Source organism: Rhea pennata, chromosome Z (assembly GCF_028389875.1).
Source record: "Rhea pennata isolate bPtePen1 chromosome Z, bPtePen1.pri, whole genome shotgun sequence".
Taxonomy (NCBI): domain Eukaryota; kingdom Metazoa; phylum Chordata; class Aves; order Rheiformes; family Rheidae; genus Rhea; species Rhea pennata.
In genome coordinates, this window is record NC_084702.1 from 21049220 (window position 1) to 21068955 (window position 19736).

At 36.9% G+C, this 19736-nt stretch overlaps 1 protein-coding gene across 3 annotated transcripts in view; it reads right to left on the reverse strand.

Annotated features, from left to right (window-relative positions):
* BNC2 (basonuclin zinc finger protein 2) overlaps window positions 1-19736 on the reverse strand; it is a 352528-nt gene that overhangs the window by 120610 nt on the left and 212182 nt on the right. For all 3 annotated transcript variants that reach the window (XM_062599499.1, XM_062599497.1, XM_062599498.1), the window contains exon 4: window positions 3820-4055. In XM_062599499.1, coding sequence (XP_062455483.1) covers window positions 3820-4055 — 236 coding nt within the window. The remainder of the gene's footprint in view (window positions 1-3819; window positions 4056-19736) is intronic.

Sequence of the window (19736 nt, forward strand, 5' to 3'; positions counted from 1 at the left end):
TCTGAAACATTCAGCCCTTCGGCCCTCTGGTGAAACTGCTCACCGAATGGTCACTCCCTGACACTTCAGAGATAGGTCTCTACTCACCAGAAACTTGATTTATCACGCACAGGCCAGAGAAAGCTTCCCAGCACTTAGTACCTTCTGGCTGTTTCTGGCCAGGCTCTGACTGCCCAAATGTAAAAGTCAGTATACCACATTACCTCTGCCCTCAGCCAGCCCACAGGCTTCTAGGTTCCTTCACTCCCATTCTCCATTAACACATCCACTGAAAGGTGCCACAGATACTGCATTTTTCTCTGCTCAAATTGCTTTTCAGTTTGCTTTTTAGAAATACTTTCGGTAAAAACTAGGGTTTTACAAATAATACCACCCATCTTGCAGCACTAGTTCCCACCTAAAGAGGTTTTCTGGCTGTCTCTCGTTTCTCCTTGAATTACGCTAGAGGGGAGCAAGCTGGGAAGTTCTTATCAAAATCTACTGACAAAAGTATCTTCTTTTTTTGTGGGGGAAAAAAAAAGTGTTATTATGACTCTTAAACAGAAACAAAACATATTACCTAGTAATATTGGTATAACAGATTTTGAATGGGTACATCTACCCTAAAGATTTCATGCTTTTTTCCTCCAAAAATTTCTATTCAAGGAAAATTGTAAAATGTTTTAAAACTTCCAACATGATTCAGGGCAAATTCAGCTCAGAGTAATGTGTCAGAGTTCCATTGTATGGAACTCTAATTCTGTATCAGTTTTATAAATCTTTGGTGCTATGGATAATTGTTGAACACTGGAATTCTAATCAGGATTAAGTATTCTGGAAATCTACAGTGACCATTCACATTCATTATTCTGGTACTTCTCATAGTCATTGTAGAGGGACTTAAGATGTAGAGAGAGTCTATGATCAGTATGTCTTAGCACGTCTTCAAAACAAGTAACTTTCCTTTCTTTTCCCATCAAACAGTGATATTCAGCATTTCTTCAAATTACCAGTGTAGTACATTAATTTTATTACATTAGAGATAAACAAGTTAGTTTACTGGCATATACGTCTAGCTGCAGCATTTTAGCATATTTATATGTTTGATAAACAGTGAGTATGTATGAATGCACGGTAAACTTAGCAGCATTTGAATAAACTAGGTTATAACTTATACAGGTGTGGACAGATAAGGAAAAGGAACTATACTTCCACACTTGAGGTGACATATTCCTCAATTTGCTCATGATAGCCTAGCAACAGCTCTATAATTCTGTGTTATTTTGGACAACTTTTTTTGCTACTTCACACATTTAGTTCTCTTATAGGAGGCTAATACTACTTTTGTCTGGAGAAGCTGAATCTGAAAATCCCAAACAATTGTGTGAAGTGAGCAAGTTCATGGGCAAGCAATGATCAGTTTCATGGAACAGCTTCTGCTTGAAGGTTACTGTAGCTATAGTTTTCACCAGTGAGCACTTTTACTGTACTAGTGGTTATAATGTTACCTATTCCCTTCAAAATTCCCTGTATGCTCCTTTTTTCCTTTTTATCAGATAGGTGCAATAGTTATTTTTTAAAAAGAAAAAGATTTGTAGTTTGATCACCTTGCTTAAGATTTCTCATAATATATGCTTTATTGAGCAGTTTCCAAGTTTTCTATTTACCAAATTTCCGAGCTTTAATGCAAACAAAATTAGAGAGCTAAATTAACCGACAGGCTTGACTACATTAGCTGTAGTATGTCTTCATTTGCCCACTAACACAATCCACAGCCAAGCACTAACCAAGTCAATATGTGGTAAGACTTCAACAGCTGCCCTTAACTTTCCTTGATAATTATTCTCCTTTAACTGACATAATATTCAATATATTGTTGTTGAATGCAATAATAGTAAAATTCATGCCTTGAGGGCTACATTGTGATTGAGTTTTAGCCAGATAAACTGAATTCTAGCCTAATGGTGTATTATAGGGCTTTACACCACTCAGGTACATAGGTCACAATCTGACTCTCTATGAACCTCTATGTAATTATATTACAACCCATTCTTGCATATCTTAAGATCATTCCATAAGATAATTAAAACAAAATCAATATGAGCCTGATTCGACAATCTCTGTAACAAGGAAACTACTGTTTTCAGTCAGTCTGCTTATCCGTGAGGGATACTGAATTACATCATGTAATATTACCCTTAATTATTCACGGTATTTAACAAATGACAATTTTTCTAACATTATATCTTGGAAAGGATGCGTTTTTACAGTGATTCTTTTGCAAATCATACTTTTCCAGCCATGTCAATCAGTGGCATTTAGAATACATGAATCTAAAATATGGTGCAATGTGCACATGATGCTATTAAAAATATGTATCTCTGTCAATATCCATCATCTATCTGTACTATAAATCATATCTATCATACACAGATATACATTCATACACACACACACACACACACACACACACACACACACACGATCCATATATAATAGATCTATCTATGGATATCCAGATTTATAAATGTATAGGCATATAAATATCTACATATATCTACAAGTTGTAGACTGGTAATGGTAAAGATTAATTCTTTTACATGTATCATTTAGCTTTTACAACATAGATGCCTGACAGAAGACTAAAACAATCTAAGAATTCCATTTGTGCATATATTTTTAAGAACAACAGGGTCTCATTATAAGAGTAATAGCTTGCCTATTACTCTTCCTCTAAGGCTGTTTGACAATTCAGAACTCTTCTGTGAAAATTTTTATATCCAGCATATTAGAAAATATTTAAGAACATGGAATGTAAATGCACATGTAACTATGTAAGGCTAATTTACTGCTTTCACAGAAAATTGAAGCGCAATTCAAGAATACATTCAGAATTCCATGGAGCAGGAATAAAGACTCCTATATATTCTGTGTAATGCCAAGTAAGTTATCTTTGCCTCAGATAATAACAAAATAAATCTGAAAAACTTTGTCTTAAATTTGAACATTCCAATTCCTGGTTTGTCCGCTTGAAGAACTGGATGACTTCTGAAAGGTGCTGAGCTCTCCTGCAAAATAACTAACAATTTACAGCACTCAGAATCATATTATTAGATTCTCAATCAGAAGTAGCCTGATGAACATGAAATGGAATAAATAACTTTGGAGCCTAACAGATGACATAGTTTTTCAGATAAGCAGCTATAAATATGCATGGCAATATTCATGATTAAAGGAAGTCTATCTGTTTTTCCTGTGTAATTATTTTAGTTTTTGTTAGCTTACTTTATTTTAATCAAGCCACATGTAAAACTTTATTTAAAGCTGCCTTTCTAAAATGACTTAATAAACAGGATTTTTCCTGTTGATATTTTACATTATAAGGATGCTTCCCAATACAACCACTACCACAACCTGCATTATATCTATCCCATACTAACTGTCTAGTTAAAGAAGGATGGAAAAGCTGAAGGAGCTGCTGACTCAGATCTTAGTTTATGAAGTCGAAAAGTAGCCATTGAAAATACACCAGTTAGTTACCTTCATAAGTCAGGCTTGCAGCTAACTAACCTCATTATTTGCAGTATTTGAGGTATTTCCTACAATAAGCACAAGCAAGTACAAAGGAATACTATGGTACTGAGAAACCTGCATTTTTTTTTAGCTTAGGTAAAAATGGCATGTTTTATTCTGCCAGCACCATTGTTGGCCCTCCATACGACACACTAAATTTACCGCACAGCCTTCTGCCTCTGCGGGTGCACTGTAACTAACTGTGCAGGAAAAAAAAAGGTATGTCAGTTAGCTGGGTTTGGGAACATGCTTTGCTGTACTTCCTACCTGAAGGATGTAGCCCCGAACGTAGTCCCGCAGAGTCCAGCCTAAGCCATGCAGAATATGCAACACCTCTTCCTGCTTCAGCACGCTGAAAAGTCGGTCAAGTAGTATCTTCAGTCTCACGGGCACGGCCTGGGTACCGTAGAGCATCAGGCTGCTGATGTCAAACACGACGTTGGACTGCACAATCTCCACTTGGGTTGGATGGTAGAGGTGCTGAGTACTAAGCTTGTCCAAGGCTGAAAGAGAAGGGGCTAAGAGTAAGAGAAGAGCTGAAGGAAAGGCAAGGAAAAACCAAAGAATTACCCAAGCACATCCAGTTTGGGGGACATACTATGTTTTCTGTAGAAAAATCACTCAGTCGATTTTTTATCACAGATGCACTCCAAAACAGGCTGCTTTCCAAAGGTCATGATTAACTTTGACTCCTACAGCATAAGGGTGCTCACTTTATTATGAAAGACTATGACACTCATAACTTCAAAAGAAATTCTGGGAAATTTATGAATGAACTAATGACCATGACTGCAGCTGTGCAAAATTAACTGGAACTGTTAAAAGTTTGAGATATAACCTCTTGGGGGGACCACAGATACAGCCAAAAACCCCAACTTTTGAAACATTCTAAAATTTAATTCTATGAGTATTTACCATATAGCTAATCATGCTGCTGCTTGAACTGCTTAGTAAGTAATACACTTTGGTTCAGTTTACCCTTTTGTGTGAATTTTATGTTATCCACTGTGACATGAATAACATAAAGAGATGAAGGGAGGGAAGGTTTACAGGATGCTAATAATTCCTATCCCCTTGTGAAGTTAAATATGATGGAATTACCTATGGCATCACACACTTACCTGAGTATCAATGTTTAGATTTAATTTCATTTCCATTTTTTGGAATATGTTGCAGCACCTTAGCTTCTGCCTGCCTTTTTTAAACAGAACTTTCTGAGCACTTAAATAATCTTATAGGGACTTCTCCTCCTCTGCTATGGTTTCTTCTTGGCTTATGGTCACTGGAGAGTTCATGTACTCTTGATAAATTGCTTTCTTACATCCAGAGCACAAAGGCCCTTATCATTTACTTGCTGGCTTCATTCAACACATTCACTCCAAGGAATACTTTGTCAAAGAGTTCTGGTTTCCTCATACTTCATTTCTTGCAACTGATTTGTCTGATCTTTCCTATTCTAGTGGTTAAGTCAACTTTGAATAAATAGCTTTAAATATTAATTTAACATTCACAAAAGATAAGGGATTGGCAAGCCTGGGGACTGCAGTCCTATGTCTCACCACAAGACATTTATACTGAAGAATGTGAAGGGTGGGATTTTTCTTCCAAAAGCTCTTCTTCCAAAGCACTTAAACTGCACAGGCTTTATGATGTGGGACTGACTTATTTACAAAGTCTAATGAATGGGATTTGATTGAAGCCTAAATAGTTCAATACTTCCCTTCAGTTTTTTACCCCCCTTTTTTCATGATGCTGTGTGTTGCATGGTTATTTTGCTGCTACTGTAACAGATCTGTCATCAAAGTGATTGGCTAGAAAAACCTAGAAAATTGATTTTGTAACTAGGTTTTGCTGGATGTGTGCTGAGATTACTTTTATATATACATATATATATATATATATATATGTACGTATGTATATACACAAACACACATATATGTGTGTGTGTGGATATATACACATATATATTTTGTGTGTGTATATATTTACATATACATATGAGGGAGGAGCAACTATTTGGAAGAAGTAAAATATTAATACTTAATAAAATACTGCTATTATTACCTATAGAAAGAATGCTGCTAATATTGTCAATATTAATAGCTGTAACACCTTCTACCCAAGCCTCTCAAAATAGCTGAGCATTTTTTACAATTTCATAATACCTTCCTGAGGCAGGCCTGGATTACTTCAAACTTCCCACCCTCAGTTTTACAGAAGAGGTTAACTGGCTTGTCAAAGATTACAGAAATCTAGACCACAGTAAAGAACTGAATGCACGTATCCAAAAACTCTATCTTGCTCTTTAACCACTGCATTGTACCATACTTCTAATATATTTAATAACTGTTTTTGTTTCTCTTTACTTAACAGAAAACTCTGTGGCTACAGTGTGGAGAAGTAAGTTCCTTTAGCTAAAGAAGAGACGTGACTTGCTTAGGATTTTAAGGTGGTGGAGTTCAATTTGGCTCAAATCAGTGTAACTGAAAGATGTAAAGACTGTTGGGCGGATCATAAAACTAAGAGATGGAATGAGATTACAAAATGCTGTGGACAGTTATCCACTTCATATAATGTGACCACTCTGAGAATAGTATCTTTGGAAAGGCCAGGATGGAACAGAAAAGAAGAAGAAATAAGATCTTTCTGAATGATCAAGCACACTTGATTGAACGGTAGACTAAAATTTTTACAAGATACCCTGTACATATCTTATTCATCTAAAACATTTGTTTTCAAGCAGCATTATCCACGGACTTCTGCTCCTCAGAACTCAGGAAGGAGTCCTTTGTTTTATGAACATTGTACGTGTCAGTGAAATGATCTCCAGTTTGGAGTTGTGGCCTGATTATTCTGCAGATAAATAACAGACAAACAAAGGTAGTAAATTTTATTCTGTTAAAGTACAAGTCAGGATATGCACTGAAATGTGTAATTTATAACACAACAAAGCATGCATTTTTGCATGGGTGTGTACCAGAAAGTTTGCAAAATAAAGACAGACCTCGTGCTACAGGCAAAAAATAAAAGGTACATGAAGAGGAAGGAGATGCGTTTTTGCCAATATGAGGAACAATGTTATGGTAAACATCTCAAATTCTCAGGGATCATTGATTACTGAAACCACTTGCACTTGCCAGGAGAATTCAACTTTTCACTACAATTCAAAATTTATAAAATATAGTCTTGTTTCTTTAAAAAAAAGCTGAAAAAAATAGTCAGCAGAGGTAAGTTGTTTTTGTAGTACTCCTGACTGTTTTTTCCCTTTGCAATGAACTAATGCCTACTGTACTAGGAGGATTCAGGAGGTTGTTTCTGTAGTTAGACACACCCTCTTTCAGATAAGAGATACCACAAGGATCGTAGGCTTGTTGCTCTTTCTGTAAGGACAACAGTACTAACTTTATCCCTCTTGCCAAATCCTAACGAAGGTAATTGTATTCTGTTGCCTTGAATTGTCTAAGTAATTTCATGTGGACCAGGCATTCATCACCATTTCCTGCCCTAAACTGTTGGTTTAATTTTTGTATTCTAATGAACAACACTGTATTGCACAGGTGTGAATACATTTAAAATTATCTGCAGTAGTGTATGATTTCATAAGTGCTTTGGAGACTTCAAGATGAAACCTGCTATATATAAGAATGAGCTTTATCATACCTAAAAAATTACATGAACAGATGTGTTCTTATTAAGAAGATATCACTGACTGATCATCATGAGCTACTCATTTTAAGTCCCTTCCTTGTGCAACATTAGGTGTACTACTCATAAGTCTTATAATTTCAGAGGGCTCAAAACTTCACCCAGAAAAGTCTTAAAATGTTTGTTTGGTTATAACCTGCACATTTTTTTCAGAAAAATAACTGTGTTGGGTTCAGCTAGCTCCTTAGACTACAAAAACTTTCTCTTAGCAGCTCACATCAATTCTTAGCACTGCCCTCATAGTGTAGTTCTCTTTACCTCAATCTGAGTTGAAAGCTGTTCATTGAGAGGACAGAGGTCTCACGAATTTTAAAATCATATCCTTTATACAGTAAAGTAATCAAAACTTTTGTGGAATGGCCCCAAAAAGGCCCTTGAGTTTTACTATAGCAACATACAGCAGAGTAGTATTTCCACAGTGAATTCTAAACTTCAGTTCTCAGATGTTGGTTTCAGGAATTTTAAGAACAAAAACAGAAAAAAAGGAATAAAATGAAGAGTAAGAAGAAGTTACAGAAATTTGTCTTCAACACCTGAAAAATGCTTAGCTGGACAGTTAGCATAAGAATCAGGAACCTTTTATCCCTGTTTTTCTCACATAATATTGAGGTATTAGGCACACAACATTATCCCTATATAGTCTGTATTAGTCATGGATTTCATAAAGTACCTATGTATTTGAATTTTTACTAGAACTGTCCTTAGCCTTTTGCAATTCCCAGGTGGAAATCTGTCTTTCTGTACTGAAGTAATCAACTCCTATTATTATCCTGTTCCTGAAGATGGCAATTCGATGAAGACACAGAAAACCTAATGACATGTTCCTCTGAGCTACATTCTTTTGCACCAATGTGCATTTACACATTTTGTGCCCATGCACACAATACACAGTCTTTCTATCTGTGTTTGTGGTAAAAGAAGTAGACTCTAGTTATTTACATCTTGGTCTTAGTACACTGCTATCAACACTTAAACTTTGCAAAGGATACTCAGTCAAGTAAGCAAAAGGATCTAGAAGGAATGTTTGAAAGTATTGTAGGGTTTTTTGTTTTGTTTTTGTTTTTTTTGATGTTGGCAATGGTGGTGGTGGTGTGTACCATGTGCAATCACAGTAGCTGAAATGAGAGCGGTAAGTTTCATGGGTGCTGAGAAAATCTGCGTAGCAAAAAGTCAAGCTCACCCAGCAGACGATGTAACTTGCCTGTAACTTTTTTTCAGGAAGAGAGAGGGATATATGAGGACTGAGGATGCCAAGAACTGCAAAGCACTTGACATTTATGAGTATCAGGCCACTTATTTTAAGCATCTAAGTAGAGTTAACTATCAAACTTTAAAAAAATCTCAGCCAAATATTTTTTCTTATCAACTGTGTGCAAATGTAAGGGTGAAGAAACAGACGATAAAAATTATTGCAAGCCATGTATCTGCAGATGAAGGCTAGTATTAAAGTTCTTGCTAGTATTTGGCTTATCTACACATTACCAACATAGATGGTAAGCAAAATCCCACAGATTTTACTGGGACTTTGCACAGTATGATTTGAACTGTAAAGGGGCCATAGGAAGTTGATACAATATCTATCTTGACATTACACCTGCAGCACTATGCAAAATTCCAGCCAAAGGCTTTGGATCTATTTATAATACATCAAACAAACAAATTTAATGTTCCATTTGTGATGTTTTTAAATTGTAATAAAACAGGAATCTACTTTGTCATTTATATTTTACCAGGTTTTTGGACCCTATGCAATTTAAAGGAAATTAAGTGCAAAAGGCATATTAAAATAAGGCACAGTTACTTGTTCAATTTCTGAAAAGCCAGAAAATGAAGAGAAAAATCTCTCTTTTTATCCACACCAAGCCGAACCTATGGCCAGTTCATTGCCTCTGCTATGCAAACTTACTTATTGACCTGAGACCTCTTCCTTCCCAAAGTGCAATGGACAGTATCAGCCAAATTAAAAGCCTTCCTTCTGAAAGCATTTTTGTTAAGTAACAGAAATATAACTAATCATTAATTAATTTTGTATTTTAAATCACTGATATTGTTTATTTGAATAGGTAAAATACAAGCATAGGATTTTTGCCTCTATTACATATAGAAGCATCTTACATATGCTTCTTTTAGTGCAACTAGAGTTGCAAATAAACACGCTTGTTGCTAATTTCCTGATCTTTGATAATATTTAGGTATTCCAGAGACAGAAAAAAAAAAGGTCTAGTGGAAATCATTAATCTCAGCTGATCAGCCTGGCTGCATATCTCAGAATACCACAGAAGAGAGGTAGTAGGTTGCAATGTCAGATTACTGATTACAAGGGATCTCCTTCTATTCCAGGTCTAAATTTGGGCTACTTTCTGATTTTCTTGCAGGCTCTCTAACCAGTTCTATTACCTACCAGAGAGGGACGCAGTCTGAGTGCATACACACATCCACATGACAAGGCAAAATTTTAAAAAGGTTGTCGTCTTTCCAGATTACCAGATTTGATAGGGAAAAATAAAAAGAATTTTTATTTTTAAAAGGAAAATAAAAAAGAATTCTTCTGTAGTCTGTAACCACAAATGAAACATACAATAATTTGGGAACTTTCCAGATATCTTTTATCTAAATAAATGGGACACTCTCTGAAGCAAGAGGACAGATGAAGAGACAGATAAAATACACAAATAGAACATAAAATATTCTGTAACACTGTTGCAACTACAGCATGTGGAGTATGGTAAAACAAACACAGTATTATTAGTGGCAATGTGGGGCACTGTAGTTTGCTATTCATCACTGATGACAAGAATAGCTTCGTATTTTTCAGCGTACAAGCTTTTCCTCTTCTACTTTTCCATCAACCACAGAAAAAGAAGTAACAAACCCTTTCAAGAACAGAAGGTAGCCTGTGAATGGCTAATTTGCTGGAGGAATAGGCAAACTACTGCAGTCCTAAGAGGTGGTCTGAGCTAGCCCTCCCTCGGGATGCATTTTTAATACCACTTGCTACATGATGTAATGTGGTGCACTTTATAGATGAAAAAAATTTACTCTTGAAAAATGTCATGCTTAGAAGGTGACCATGGAAAAGAAAGCTTGCCACTGTCTACTGAAGGGCTCAAATATTTTCATGATCTAGGAAACTATCCCACTCATCCCCTTGGTCAAGCACCAAGAGGGAAAGACTTCAACATTTTATGCATGGGTGAACATCCCGAATCAATCTGGGTATAAATACCACCTATAATATGGCATCCTTTGGCTATCTCCATTTCACTCCTGTCTTCCTCCTTGTCACAGTTTAATCTAGATTGAAGAGTAACATTCACTAAGCCACTGTAGATTTTAAAAGGTCATGAAAGGAGAAGAAGTAAAGTATATTCTGATTCATAGACAAAAACAAATTTTCCTTCCGACTTTTACAGTACTTAAAAGCTAATATCGGAAACCATTTGCCAAATGCATTTAGTCCCTGACAGAGGGACACATATGTGATCTCCTAATTTACAGCTTGCATGTACAGATGTTCACACTTAGTAAAAGGTTTCTTAATAGCATTTTAAAATTAAACATGTGTTGATGATAGGTGTTTCAAACCTAAACAACACAACAACTAAACTGATAAATGTCTTCATGCCTCACCATGCCTCATGCTCTAACAACATTTTTATAATAGATCAAAAAAAAGCACTTCAGTTGCATGTACACAAAAGAAATGTTATTTAAAAAAGTCTGAATTAAATCTTTCATTAATTTTTCCCTCTATGATCTGATTCCAAGTTGAAACATTTAGATTGCTACTACGTTTATGTAGCCGAAAGCAGTACCACAGTTTGTTCACAGACGTTGCTTGCTGTCTGCAATTTTTTTTTATTCCTCTGCAAAACTTTGAACCCCATCCAGCTTTGACACACTGCCTCTTCAGTTAATAACTATCAAGTTTCCCCTTGTCTCCTGTCTACTTTTCTTTGAGGCAATTGCGCACTCAGCACCCCGAGATAATAACACACATCTATAAGATAAAAGCAATGGCATTAATGTAATTGTCTGCCTTTCTCTCTTTAGCCTAATCTTTTTTTTCCTTCAGTTTTGACTGCCTCTGTGACACCTGTTTTTGTCTCCTCTGATCCTACGACAGGTTTTCCGCTGACAAGGTTTTTGCCTGACAGAGATTCTGCCAGACAAGAACATAATAAAATATGAAGAACTGCTTGTCAGAGTTTCTGCCAATGCTCACATGAAATAGATGAAATAGGGGGAAAAATCCTGACTTTTTTTTAAAGGGGCCCTGTGCTGGTCGCTCTTGGCCTGTCAGGAAAACAGCCTCCCTGGCCAATTCCTGCAAGCCAAACAGGTGTTTTCTTTTCTTTTTTTTTTTTTTTCTTTCCTTTTTTTTTTTTTTTTTTTTGTAATATACAAAAACTTTCTTCGATAGTGGAAAATATGAATATAGAGGGGGAAAAAATCCCTTTTCCCTGATTTATTGCCTATGCAATGAAGGTTAGAACTAACTTTGACTGTGTAGTGGTACTTGATGAGCACTGTTTTAAACACAGAATTGACCTTTAAATAAATAAATAAATAAATTGCTTCCTCCACCCCTTTCTTGTTGATTTCTAATGTGTTCAAAGGAACAAGGAGTAAGGGACCTTCATTTCCAGGTCTCAGAAGAACATCTGGGCTATTAGACACTTTCTGCATGGGCAGACCTTATAACATGGGCACATTCCTGACTTCAGAGACCATGACAAGGAAGAGACAGCGCCTCTGGTCTGCTGCAGGATTTCAACCCTACAGCCTTCTCCAACAGTGTGTGGATTTGTGACTCTGTGAAGAAGGACTTAAGCCATGATGATTATCCTGGTGGAGAAGCACATGCAGTTGAATGAAGCAAGAGTCCAGGGTACAGCTGCCTTTGTGTGTGCTGGTATCACTTGTCACATGTGATAGAGACAGCAAGTACTGATCAGCCCATGCTCTCAGGCCTCAGCTGCCCTGACCAGCCTCCCTGGAGTTACCTACCTTGCATCCTTAGACCATGGGTCCAGGACCCCTGTTTAAGCTTAGGCTTAGGCCTTCAGCCCCAGCCTGAGCTATGCTGTGGGTGTGCCTGTCTCCAGTCATATCTCCTGAATGTCCCTTAGAGCCACACTGTGATCTTGTCTCTAATCCTGCCTCTGGCTGTGTTTCCTTTTGTTCTTACTGGAGCACCTATATGCACCCTGTGCTGGGGTAGCTGATGGACCCTGTTACAAGACCTCATCTCTGCTCATCTTACTCAATCCCCAGGGGATTTCACCCTGCTAGGTGAAGGGGACAGTCTGCACTGGGGCCACCCTTGGCTCCTTGCTCAGTTCCCCTCATGGAGCAGCCCCAATCTTGCTGCTCCTTCACACATGGATTGACACTGTCACTGTTGAAACCTACAATTTGTAACAGAAGACACTAAGTTAATATAACACACTCTAATACCTGGGCTAGCCATTCACCTTCAGGCTTTAGTTTTCAAAGTTTAATGCCTCCCTCCTGTCAGTCACTGAGCCATTCTTAAAGCTGTTCCCTCTCCTTATTAATGGTGAAATTGGAGCCCATATGTATTGTAATGTGGTTAATACCATCTGGTTGACATACCACAAAGAGTAAGACAGAAGCATATTTGGGAGTCCTGGATTGGTGGTCTGGTTTTGGAGGACCTCCATCTTAATCCTAATGCACTCAAATCCGGTTAAGTGTGACTCAAACTCATAGAAAAGTTGAGGTTGGCAGGGCCACTGCAGATCATCTTGTCAAGCCTTCTATTGAGAGCAGAGTTTTAGAGTAGGTAATCCAGGGCCCTGTTAAAATCAGTCTTGAATATTTTCAGTGAGGGAGATTCTACCACTTCTCTCGGCAACATATACCACCTGTTATGCAGGCTTGCAAATTTTAATGAAAATTTAATGGGCATTGTCCACCTGCAAAGAAACAACGTTCTGTTTGAGAGCAGTAGAAAAATACTGTTTTGTGGAGGCATTTCAGAAGGTCAAGCTGATACCATGGTATTATATCAGTCTTAGTGTAGCTCTGGTTCAAGCCTTGAAATGCTTTTCCGTGTGTACTAAACCACCTCAGTTTTCCCCGGAAAACATGCTGCCCTAACAGTGCTGAAGCTGTTCAGACCCTTGGAAGACTGGGTCAAACAGCTAGTTCTCCCCTTCACATCAATCATCTTTCCCACCCTACAACAACTAAACAAGGCACTTCTGAGAGACTGCCATAAAGTTCATGTACTGTGACAACTTCACACAGCTCCTGTTAAATACACTTCAGCAAACTTGACTGTAATCAATTACAATATAATTAGAGAAGTCTTTGAGACTCATGTTATATGCTTCTTGTATTATCTTTTCTATTTCTAAAATCCAGATGGAAATGGGATAATAAAGTAGCACTGTTGTCTGCTAAATTAATCTGGGAAAATTTCCTCAGAATGCTACAACTCAAGTCAAAGTTCTTCCTAGTATGTAAAAAAAAGTTATGGTTTTCCCATCCAGTGAGTTTCACATTTGCAAAACAGAAAGGAGAGGTAAAGTTACCCATGGTATTATCGTTACTCCGTAACATCTGAAAGCAATATGAAATTTTTATTCTTGAAATCAAATCCCATTTTAACCTTCCGAAGCTATACTGAATGGAGTGGTAGGGTTTGTTTCATTTATAACTCTTTCAATTTGTGTTCTGCTTAACCTAGTGAACTCTACTTAATTAAGATGTTCCTATAAACAATTAAGCTTCTTGTAGGATCGTTAAGAAGATATAAAAATTTATGATGTAATAAAGTGTAATAAAATGATAAAGTGGTTAGCACATCACAGCAATTCATGTGCAACAGCATAGGTGTTAAAAGAGACAAGTAAGCAGGTACTATCACCTAGTCATCCTGGAGAACTATGAGTGCATGTTACAGAAGTCTGCAGTTGCTGCCCCAGAAATCTGCTGGTGATTTGTACTTGCAGGTCCCACAGAATTTATTCTACTTATTTAGGAATCTAACAGCAAGCTTCAGACACTCTGCTGCTTCTGTGTTCAAGCTATGCCATGTAGCAAACTTCCTATCAGCACACTTAAGGGGACATGTTCAAGGGTACTCACTGCATCTAAAAAGGGTAATTCCAATTCAAATATAATTCCTCTCTATGCTAAACAAACTTTTTTTGCCTTTGATCCATTTTGTACATAGTAAGCCTATTTTTTCCTTAATGATTCTCTTCTTAAAAAGAAAGGACTGTTTGTCTATGACTCCCAAAATTTTACCTCATGTTCCTGGGTATGGTAAATGGGATGAAGCGTTCTTTGTAAAATATAACTTTAATAATTATGGATATAACCATCCCTTGCATGTCTATAATACTCTCAGTATAAACCTCTCTGGATATTTTATAGCTAGATCTTACCTGTATATCTTTATCTACATATCTGTCTATCTATAGGTAGATCACACCTATAAAAATGGATAGAATAAGAACCAGCAAGGATAGACCCAGCAAAGGCAGAAAATTTATGCCTGTAAACATTAAATCTCTGTTTTGTTCTCAAAATGCTGTTCCAGTGCTGGAAGCAACTTGCTCTTGCCCCAAACTTTGTGTCTACCTGATAAACCTAACACGTATCTGTAATCTCTAGGTATAAACATTATAAAACCTGCCCACAAAACAAAGGACTAAAGCAGAAATAGCGGCAATTTCTTTTTAATCCTTATAGAGTACTGCTTATTTTTACAGCCACTTTACTGTGAACTACATCAGCTGCAAGGTAGTGAACACAGGTATACACAGCAAGAGGGCATGATGCCCTCCAGTCATCCAGGCAGGGGCTGGGATTCTCAGCAGGAGAAGAATTCTGCTTTTGTACAAAAAGCCCTTCCGCGAGTATAAATAAATGACAGTGTATTCTTCCAAGACAAAGCTGAGAAGAGTCACCTGCAAATCTGTTGCCAATACAAAGCAATCTGACTGCCAGGATGTCTGATTTCAAATGAGAGTTGCTAATGAGCTGAAGGTATTACTCTCGGTTATGTCAGACTACAAAGTGTGACTCGTGCATTAAAGTTTTTGTACAATGAAGTGTTCATAATAAGAAAATATTTCACTTTGGGATGTAAACACAGTGCAAACCAGCAGGAAAGGGTATTGTATTTCACCACGGGTAATTATCTGTTCTGGGCTTAGCTAACACTGGAGCAGTTTTTAGCTGATTTTGCTTACTTTCTGGTCAGGGATAATCTCACCTGGCCATGCCCAAGGGATATTAGCGTTTTCAAAACCAAGACCATGAGCCAACAGTGTCATGGGAAGAGGAAGGTCTAATTGACTGAGCTGAGCATGAAGATGTCCTGGGGATGGTAGGGAAGAAGAAAGAAGATTTCAATCTGAATGCACGCTCAGAGAAATCCAAGGAAAGCAGGAGGTGTGAGTGACAACCCACAAATGTTAGAGGCTGCAGATCTCTTCTAGGAGGCAACTTGAGGATGACAACTTGCATGAGAGTTAGACATTTGACAATAGGGTTATGTAGCTATCAGCTGAATACAAGAATAGAGAGGGAAATCCTTTAAATTTGGTCTTAGGATAATCAAACATTGTTTTATTTCCTGTCACTTACATCTTATAAACCTTTGCAGCAATATTGTTTAACTTGGTTGTCATAGCGCTTGGGTATTTTCATCTATTTTTACCTCAACTTGACTTGTATTACGGATGATCTTAGAGTAAACAAAAGCAAGCACTGTCACATTGTTCCTGCTGGTGTGCCAGTCTTTAAAACCAGATACCGGGGCCAGAGTACCCACAAGATAACAGCATGCGCTTTCTCTGTGTTGCACTAGCCAGTTTGGGAGCTACTAGTGAAGGGAAGGAAAGAGGGGAGGCATAGGCAGAAAGGGGACCTTTATGAAATAAGTATTTACCAGTAATAAATAAATGTTAATCGGGTATGGTTCCTTGAAGTAACTGAGTAATGAAAAATATGCCTCAACTTTCAGAGTCATAAGGAACTTACAACAGATGGATTAAAACATTTTTGTAAGAAAAGTGTAGGAAAAGTCAGACTAGATCTAAAGTAATTTTACATTAAAAGTCATGAAGAGCTAGCTTTTTTATCAATAAGTTGGAGAGATGTCTTTGCTGAAAATCTCTGTAACTAAAAAATGATGACATCTATGACGTTCTCAAGTCATTTTTAAGTATTTTAAAGAACTGACTCTAAACAGTATAGAAGGAAACAAGTACATTTCAGGTTGTGATTTGCTTTTAAGTCCTATGGAGCAATATAATATATATAATACAACCCATTTATTCTACCACAAAATTGTAATAATAGGAGTACATTTCCCCTTTCCCTGTTAGCATTTTTTTTCTATTATCTTCACTTTTAAGGAAAGAACAACATGGCAGTTCTGCCAGTTTTTTAAGAGACTCTAAGATCTGTAACTATGGAGTTTTGAGTTGACCTTTGACTTCACAAACCTGGATCTTGTTCACTTAATAGCTTTGGACTGGAACAAACTTAGTTGCTGTTCGCTTTTAATTCATCATAGCATTTCTCTTGCTTTTCCTCTCACTCCCATGCCGCTCACATTTAAAGTCTAAACCTTGCCCCCTTGACCAAGTCCTCAGAGCAACTCAAGGGTAAAGAAAGATGCAATTTCTCAATTTTCTACAGTATTTCTTATTTTTGCTTTATTTATTGTCCTTCCTTTCTTTTGCTGCCTCTTCATCACTCTCTCAACTAACAACTCTGCCATAGCGAAATGGCCACTCAGCCAGCCGGAAGGAAGGAGTCACCATCATGTCATGCATGTGAACGTGTGATAGCCTACTCTCCATCGGATGTTAGGGCTGCTGTTTTGATTTTTGGTCTCACTTACAGAAAGCCAGCGCATACAAACACTGACAACAGAAACCTTCTTCCACAAGATGAAAGTGTAACCCACATGGTGGGCCTCTGAGCATGAATGCTCACTGGATGGGAACTTCCAAAGCAAAAAGGAGTAATGGATTTGCACTATCAGCTGAAATCTGCTAGTCAGTGCCTATTGTATTAAAACCTAAGGGAACTTAATCTTGGAGTTACTAGAGAAAAGGCCTGGCCAAGTCCCCAGTTAGGGATGAGGCCGTATGTGGTTCATACGTGGAGGTGTACCCTGGAGAGGCACTAACGCATAGTAGAATAAAGAGCCTAGACTGGACCTGCCCTGATTGGCATGAAGCAGAAGACTTAGCAAAAACTACGGCAGAACTCAAGACTACCTGAAAAAAAGAAAGTGCACAAGGAAGAGAGCAAAAATGTTCACATGCTAACTCATTCTGCTGAGCAGATTGAATAGTGTGAAATTGAAGTTGTCCAAAAATGCACACTATGCCAAAAATATCCAAAGAAATGGTCTCCTCTCTGATGACTAATTGGGTTTTATCAGTGTTAACTTTGGAGAAGGATAAGATAAGGAATGAATATTTGTAATATTCTGACTCTCCTTGAAACAATGCAACTATGATTTTAGAAAAAAATAATAAAATTATTGCAGTGTGGTCTCTTAATGATTGTGAATTCTGAGATAACTTACTGAAAGAGGATGAGAGTCAAATAGTTTTAGCACACTATGATGTATTTCAGCTTAGCAAACTTTTTTAGAGCAAAACAGTTAAAAAAAGAGGGTAGACTATATCTCCTATTGATAGCGCACTGGGTCTAGTGTATTGTGCATTTAAAAGTATTTCTACTAACAGTACAGTAATCCTTATTATCGTATTAGTGACAAGTATACAAGGCAAAATGCAAAGTCAGTGAAATCAACATGGCTTTAATGCAGACTTGCTAATTTCTCATAGGATAAGATACTTCTACTAGGGGAAGTGGCTGGCAATTTATTTTTCATTATTTCCTATAAGTTTTGAGTCAGTGAATTTCTGTGTCAAAGCTAGTAAAATGTCATGACTATCTCCTTAAAGTCTGTTATGTATAATATAACAAAAGTATCAGGTAAAGAAACCAAGAAAGTCTTGATATTTTTTTGCAGTCACCTTGCTCTTACATTCTTTAAGAAGCATAAAATAGTAATTGCCTGTATTAAAATCAGTTTTCCCACAGAATTCCACTATTAAAATTTGACTGAATTTCTTTTTCATCATACAGGCTATACAAAGTATCTTAACCACTTAAAAAAAGAAAAAGAAAAATGTGTAACTATTGTCTGTGTACCTACTTGAGGCCTAGGAAATGGCTTATCCCATTTAAACAATTTATCAATTGTTTTAGTAAATAAATCTCCATCTAAACTAAAAATATGAAAGTTAGATTTCAGCTGGAAAAAAAAAATCCAGTTCTCCAAATCTCTTTAAAAACTCAGATATTTGCACTAGAAATACCCAATTCCTCTTTAAGCACAGTAGTGCTAGAGAAAGCCACTACGTTCTGTGCAGCTTTTGGCTTCAGCCTTAAAAACCCTGACAGCAGGATTACCACTCTACCATAAGGGTACAGGGTCAAAAGTCGATAAACTGAACTTTCGCCAATAGAAACATTTGTTTTGCCACAAAAGAACTCCTTTCATGAATCTGTTCATATATTGACATCCTACTTTTGGCATCTCTAAATAGAAAAGAAATTAACTTGTAGGAAACTTTTCCTTTCAAGACACGTGCAGCTCATTTTAGGTGAAAGACAATAGAAAGAGGAAAAAATAAAATAGGCCAGTAGTTGCTAAGTCTAATAATACCGTGGTGGCTGTATGCTCTTTCCTTCTCACTCAAGAATTCCAGTACTTTAAATGGGCAGTTATTAACATGCACTAACTCTGTACAGATCAATCAAGCAAAGCATAAGACTGCAATTCTAAGCTTTTTTTGAACTATTCAGTTAATTATAATTCCAGGTTATCAGAACTGAATAAGCATGGTACTTCCTGTTAGAAACACCTATTCTTTGATAATTACATTCAATAAAGCACTACATCATGTGTCAAGGATCAGAGCTGAAATTCATTAATAAAAATCAGAAGAAAATTCTTCAATTAAAGCAGCAGTAAATACTATTTGCATTCAAGGAACAACTTTTAGAAGTACAGTATTGACAGTTTAAAGGAAATCACCTCTGAATAGCAACTCAATCCTGTGATTTTAAAATCCAGGTGCTACAGCACAATAAATTAATCAGTCTCCTGAATGTTGCCCTCAAAATTCTTGAAAACAGTTAAGGGCAACAACTCAAGCAGATGCATCACAGTCTTTAGGAACTGATTTGTAAGCCTGTGCTGCGAGTGCGTATATGAAACATATACCTGACTAGTCTTGCTCTGCGAGAAAACATAAAGATTCTAGATGAATTATATGAAAGTATATCAAAAACTAAAAAGAACTAAAAAACAAAAGATCTAAAAGTAAGTGAAAGAAATAAAAAAACCCCACAAACCTGAAAATAAACCCAGAGCACTCTTTTCTAGGTGCTGCAGTAAAACA